Genomic DNA, 5,988 nt, shown 5'->3' with positions numbered 1-5,988 from the left:
CCCCCCCCGCCGTATTCACCAGACCTTGCTCCTTCAGTTTACCACTTGTTCTGATCGATGGCACACACACTTACTGAGCAGCCCTTCAAAATGTACGAAGAAGTGGAAAATTGGGTCTCTGAATGGTTTGCCTCAAAACAAGAAAAGTTCTAGTGGGACGGTATCCACATACCTGAAAGATGGGGAAATGTGTAGCTAGCGATGGACATTACTTTGAATAAAAGCACTTTTGATGTTTCTCTTGAAATTATCATGTTTTCTTTGATTACAAAATCCACCATTATTAACCGGTATACCTAGTAAGTTCCATAAGTCACAACAATTTCCATTCCTATTAACAGTACCTGGGCATGTCTTAAAGTATTTAACCATATGGGTTATTGCCAATCTTCCAAATGATGTGTCTCTCTTCTATGGATGTTTCTCTCTCTGTATCTCTCCTTCCTTTCCACTCTCTCTAAAAATCAATGGAAAAATATCCTTGGGTGAAGATTTCAAAAAAAAAAAGAAAAAAAAGGAAAGAAACATCGATCTGCTTGCTGCCTCATGCAGAGCCCCTACTGGGGATCAAACCTGCAACCAGGCATGTGTCCTGAGGGGAATCGAAACAGCAACCTCCTGGTGCATGGGTTAAAGCTCAACCACTAAGCCACACTGGCTGGGCTATTTAAGTATACATCTTAAGTTAAACATTTTCTATGTTTTTATTAGTCAAAGAGAATTCTTCTTTTGTACATTTTAATTCTAATAAGGCCATTTTTTAAATGAGATAGTCATCTGTTTTGTTTAGGAGATTCTTCTGATCTAAAGTTTGTTTATTATGGACAATAAATCATTTGTCTATCAAATATGCTGCAAATATTTCCAAAGTTTAGCATGCCCTCTCAATATTTAATTATTTGTAATACAGTAATCTGAATCACTTATATACATATTGAAATTTACCCATTTTTTTTCCTTTAAATTTGTGATCCATCCAGAATTTATTTTGGTATAGGATATAGATAGAGATCCAGCTAAATGTTTGTCAAATGGTTATCCATATGTCACCAAAATATTTCCTAATGTATAATTTTATCATTATATTTGTATTTTCTTTATAATTTTCTATTTTTGTTTTTTCCTCCTTATACCATACTATTTAAAAACATATAACATTAAATAATTAAAATCTAGTATGGAAAATGCCCTCTCCTTGATATTATTTTTCAGAAAATTTCCTGCTATTCTATTACAATTATTATTATTATTATTATTATTTTATGTTAATTTTCACCTAAGGATATTTTTCCATTCATTTTTAGAGAGTGGAAAGGAGAGGGAGAGACAGAGAGAGACACATGGATGTGAGAGAGACACATCAATTGGTTGCCTCCTGCACGGGTCCTGGTGATTGAGCCTGCAACCCTGCAACCAAGGTACCTGCCCTTGACGGGAATGGAACCGGGGACGCTTCAGTCTGGAGGCCAATGCTCTATCCACTGAGCCAAACTGGCGAGTGTTTCTTATCACAAAATAGACTTCACAAAACAAGAGATAAAGAAGGTCACTTCGTAATACTAAAGGGAATGATTCGACAAGAAAACATAACCCTTGTAAACATATATGCATCCAATATGAGAACCCAAGTACATGAAAAAACTCTTAATGGACATACAGGGAGAGATTGACAGCTATAAAGTCATAGTGGGGGACTTTAACACCCCCACTGACATCATTGGATAGATCTTCCCGACAAAAAATTAACAAGGATACAGAGGCCTTAATGACACACTAGATCAGATAGATCTAACCGATATTTACAGAACATTTCACCCCAAAGCAACAGAATATACATTCTTCTCAAGTGCACATGAAACATTCTCAGAGAGACCACATGTTTGGGCACAGAACAAGTCTTTACAAATTCAAGAAGATTGATATAATACTAAGCATCTTTTTGGATCACAATGGCATGAAGTTAGAAATCAACTACAATAAAAAAACTCAAAAACCCTCAAATACATTATTTTTTTAAATAGAAAAATCCTTATAAATTCTTACAAACAGCTGTCAATTCTCTCACCTTCTTTCAGTTTCTCAGAATACCTCTTCTCCACTACCTAAATTTCCTGTATTTTAATTTTGCCCAAATATTTCAGTGAGTGAAACAGTATAAAATAAAAACTATCAGACGTAAAGCTTTTATAGCATTTCATCTCCACAGAATCACTTTACAACAAGAGGAAAATCTGCTTTTCTGAAAATAGGTATCCATGCCCATTGTTTCTTTTTTCCTGCAAAGGGCTAAAAAAAAAAAATCAAAATTTAAATTCCAACTACTAATGCTCTCTTGGCATTAGAGAGTATTTACACTAAGATACCATCTTTATCGCGTTGTATTCATCTTTCACTTGTCTAGTCAAAGTTCAACTAGCCCCATCACCCGCCTTCCTGACTGCTTAACCAAATGTATGTAGGGGGAAATGTTTTTAATATTACTCTAGCTCTTCCATGGTCATTGACAGAAACAAAAATTTATTCATGAAAAAGGTGAAGGAAATCGGCAACGTCACTAATAAATACACCCTTAAAATATCAGGCACAGATGATTAATGAAATGTGTTGAGAGCACCTGCCCTATACATTACCAACATAAAGCTCCATGTAGACATAAAATACTGGCAGGAGGCGGTTAATGAGAAGAAACAAGCCCGACTCCTCGGAATAACATTAAATCCACTCAAGACAGGAGGCGGATGACAAAAGACGAGGTAGGATACCGACCCATTGGCGAGATCCCAGGCAAAAGGTGACCCACCAGGTCCTGAAGAGCCAGCGCCCAGTTCTGAACTGTGCCACGCTCCCCTACCTGTGCCAGCCCAGCCCAGCCCAGCCCCTCCGCGCCTAGCTAATCCAAGAATCCTAAACCTCCCACCCGGAGACAGAGGCCCCTTCCCCCCGCTTCCCGCTCACAGATCTAGGCACCCGCCCCTCTCCCCCCCCGCCCCCCAACTCAGCCAAAGGGAGGGGAGAAGGGAGTTGCCAGAGAAAGACGCATCCCGCTTCCGGCCGCCACCGACTGCAGGGAGATTCCGCGGCGTTCGGGACAGGGGCTATTCTAGGCCAAGGGGAGTCGCAGGCCCCGTCATCACCGCCCCCCCAAGAGCCAGCTCCAGCGAGAAGACGGAAGCTCACTTACTAATGGGAGCTCTGCCAAAAGTTCCCTGCCATGGAACACAGCTTGCCCTGATAAAAAAGCACCAGCCGGCGGAGCGGCTCGCGGAGCGACCATAGACCCAGCACGCCCGGTAACCGCGCTCCTCGATCGGATCGGCTCAGCTCCGCTCCGCCGCGACGAAGGTAAAAGGAAGAGGATGGCACCCAATTCCTTTTGACGCCGGCCGGCAACACTCTACTGTGCAAACCCGTTCCTATGGATAAAAGTTCCGGCCCGCCCCGCTGCGGGGGAGGAAGCCGGCTGGGAGGAGACAGCCTCTGGTCGCACCGAGATAGTGGATGGGAACTGGTGCTCACGAAGACTCGCGGAGGGAGGGAGGCTCTCGCGAGAGCTTCGCGCTAGTGCCGGCCTGTGGCCCGTGCTGCCTGGTTTTCTGGGCCAGTAACCGTTCGCTGGGTGGGGATGCAATGCTCTTCGGGCTGTTATTCCATTGTCCATATTACAGGCCCCCAAAGCAACATGGTGGCATAGAATGAAAGGTTTTCTGACTTCACTTCTTTCTCCTGCAATTGGGAAGAGGAATGGAGATTATTTTGGCCTCAAGGCTGCGTTCTTAATGGAGTTCTTTTGGAGTGAAGCAGAGCATTTAGAGCAGCGGTTCTCAACCTGTGGGTCGCGACCCCTTTGGGGGTCCAACAATCCTTTCACAGGGGTCGCCTAAGACCATCGGAAAACACATATAGAATTACATATTGTTTTTGTGATTAATCACTATGCTTTAATTATGTTCAATTGGTAACAACGAAATTGGGGGTCACCACAACATGAGGAACTGTATTAAAGGGTCGCGGCATTAGGGAGGTTGAGAACCACTGATTTAGAGCAGTAGTACTTTCGAGAAAGCACTTTTCACACTGTGGGTGGAGACCAATTAGGATGTGGTGAAATGAGTATAATAAGCATTTTCCTAAATGAAAAAAAAAATCAGGTATATTAGAAATAGCAAGGCTATTATTTAAAATTTTGACTGTTACATATGAATACACTTGTACTACATCAATGTACCATATGATTTCACTTATATGTGAACAAAATAAAGGAGCAAATAAAATAGAGACAGACTCAGACGCAGAGAACAGATGTATGGTGGCCAGAGGTGGGGGTGGGGGTGGGGGTGATACAGAGAACAGCCTGATGGTTGCCGGGGGGAGGAGTTTGGGAGGAGGCTGCATGAGAAAGGTGAAGGGATTAAGAAGTACAGATTGGCAGTCACAAAATACTCACTGGGATGTAAAGTACAGCATAGGGAATATAGTCAATAATATTGTAGTAACTGTGTGTGGTGCCAGGTGGGTACTGGAAATATCAAGGGGAACAGTTTGTAAAGTGTATGATTGCCTAACCATTATGCTATACACCTGAAACTAATACAAAATAATATTGAATGTAAACTGCAATTGAAAAATAAAAGTTAAATTAAAAAAAGATGTAAAATGCATCTTAGTAGCTTAACATAAAAGCATTTTATATCACATGTCCCTCCCATAAAGTCCCATAACGTCTGATGTGGATTAGATTGTTCTCCTTGATAGTTGCCCTCCAGATCTTCAAGAATGTAGTATGTTTCCATCTTTCAACTACTCCCTCTTGGTTCTTTGCCTTCAGGCTTAAAATCTTTCTAGAAAGAGTGCCCAGAGCTTTGACCGGCTCTTAATCAGTGTTAAGAGACTTGAACCAGAAACAACACCATCACTTCCTCTCTTCCCATCGACCAGAACAGGCACATCCTTCTAACTTAAATGCAAGGCAGGTGAGAAATGTAGAGGAGTCTATACTATAGTTGATGAACACTGCTGTCGGCTACACTGCCAATCCCAGTCAAAAAAGTTTGAAAGGCAGTAGCTTAAGAAACACCAGGCCCAAGGCTACCTCGCATTGGTTCAGAATTTCTTCAACTCTCAGAGGTTGCCAGTCTGACATCCTCCAGAAGGTAAGGAAGGATCCAAGTTAATATGATTAAATGTTTTATTCTGTGTGCCCCCATTTCACTATTTTTAACACTAGGCTAGCATTGTTTCATACCTAATTCTGCACTCTTCTTCCCAAAAAACTGTGAGCTTCTTCATCTTTTTTTTTTTTTTAAATATTAGTTCAGGGTGTAACACATAGCAGGCGCTGGTATTTGTAGGGCTGGGTGCTTGGAGAAAAACAATATAACATGGACACAAAGTTAGGTTGAAAGGTATTTAGAATGCAAAAAGGAATCATAACAAATTATTAGTCTTGAAGATTTAGGTCCTTTTGTGAACTCTTTTAGGCAATTTATCAGACATGCTACATAGAAATGCTCTGTCTGAACCTGGTTTCTACTTTGCACCCAGAACTCCAAATGCCCAGCAGCTGCCAGTGCTCCCAGTGGCTGCGAAAGCCAGGGGCCTGGCGCTTAGGCTTCATTAGCTTCAGACTGAGTTATCTCTGAGGGGACTTTCTAGAGGCAGGTTCAATTGAATGACTTGAGCTAAAAGCTAACTTCATTTTAGGATATCTGATGGAATAGAGCTATTTACAAAACTGTTAAAATGCCTACATATCCCAGCTTACCTGGATGCAAAAGATGGTGGGCCATGTAGTTTTGGTTCTTTTTGCTAATTTAGTTTTTTAACTTTTCTTCGTAATTTTAGGGATATTGTGTCTCAGTCCTCACTACCTTCATAATTTAAACTTACTGGAAGCAATCAATCTTGTCCCTTCTCAATTTTCATTTACCTTATGCTTTTCAAATAGGGAAGTGATCAATAAATTCTTGATACTAATGTTGATTCTCCTGT

The 5,988-nt window shown here is 41.3% G+C and overlaps 1 protein-coding gene across 2 annotated transcripts in view; it reads right to left on the bottom strand.

Moving 5' to 3' along the window:
* CCNC (cyclin C) overlaps positions 1-3,465 on the bottom strand; it is a 22,673-nt gene extending 19,208 nt beyond the window's left edge. Inside the window, exon 1 of one of the 2 annotated variants that reach the window (XM_006777227.1) lies at positions 3,182-3,465. In XM_006777227.1, coding sequence (XP_006777290.1) covers positions 3,182-3,213 — 32 coding nt within the window. In that variant the 5' untranslated portion in view covers positions 3,214-3,465. The remainder of the gene's footprint in view (positions 1-3,181) is intronic. The other variant, XM_006777228.2, reaches the window with a different exon arrangement.
* Positions 3,466-5,988: the final 2,523 nt, after the last annotated feature.

Source organism: Myotis davidii, unplaced genomic scaffold, assembly GCF_000327345.1.
Source record: "Myotis davidii unplaced genomic scaffold, ASM32734v1 scaffold68, whole genome shotgun sequence".
Lineage (NCBI taxonomy): Eukaryota > Metazoa > Chordata > Mammalia > Chiroptera > Vespertilionidae > Myotis > Myotis davidii.
This window is presented reverse-complemented; position numbering and strand designations above follow the sequence as displayed.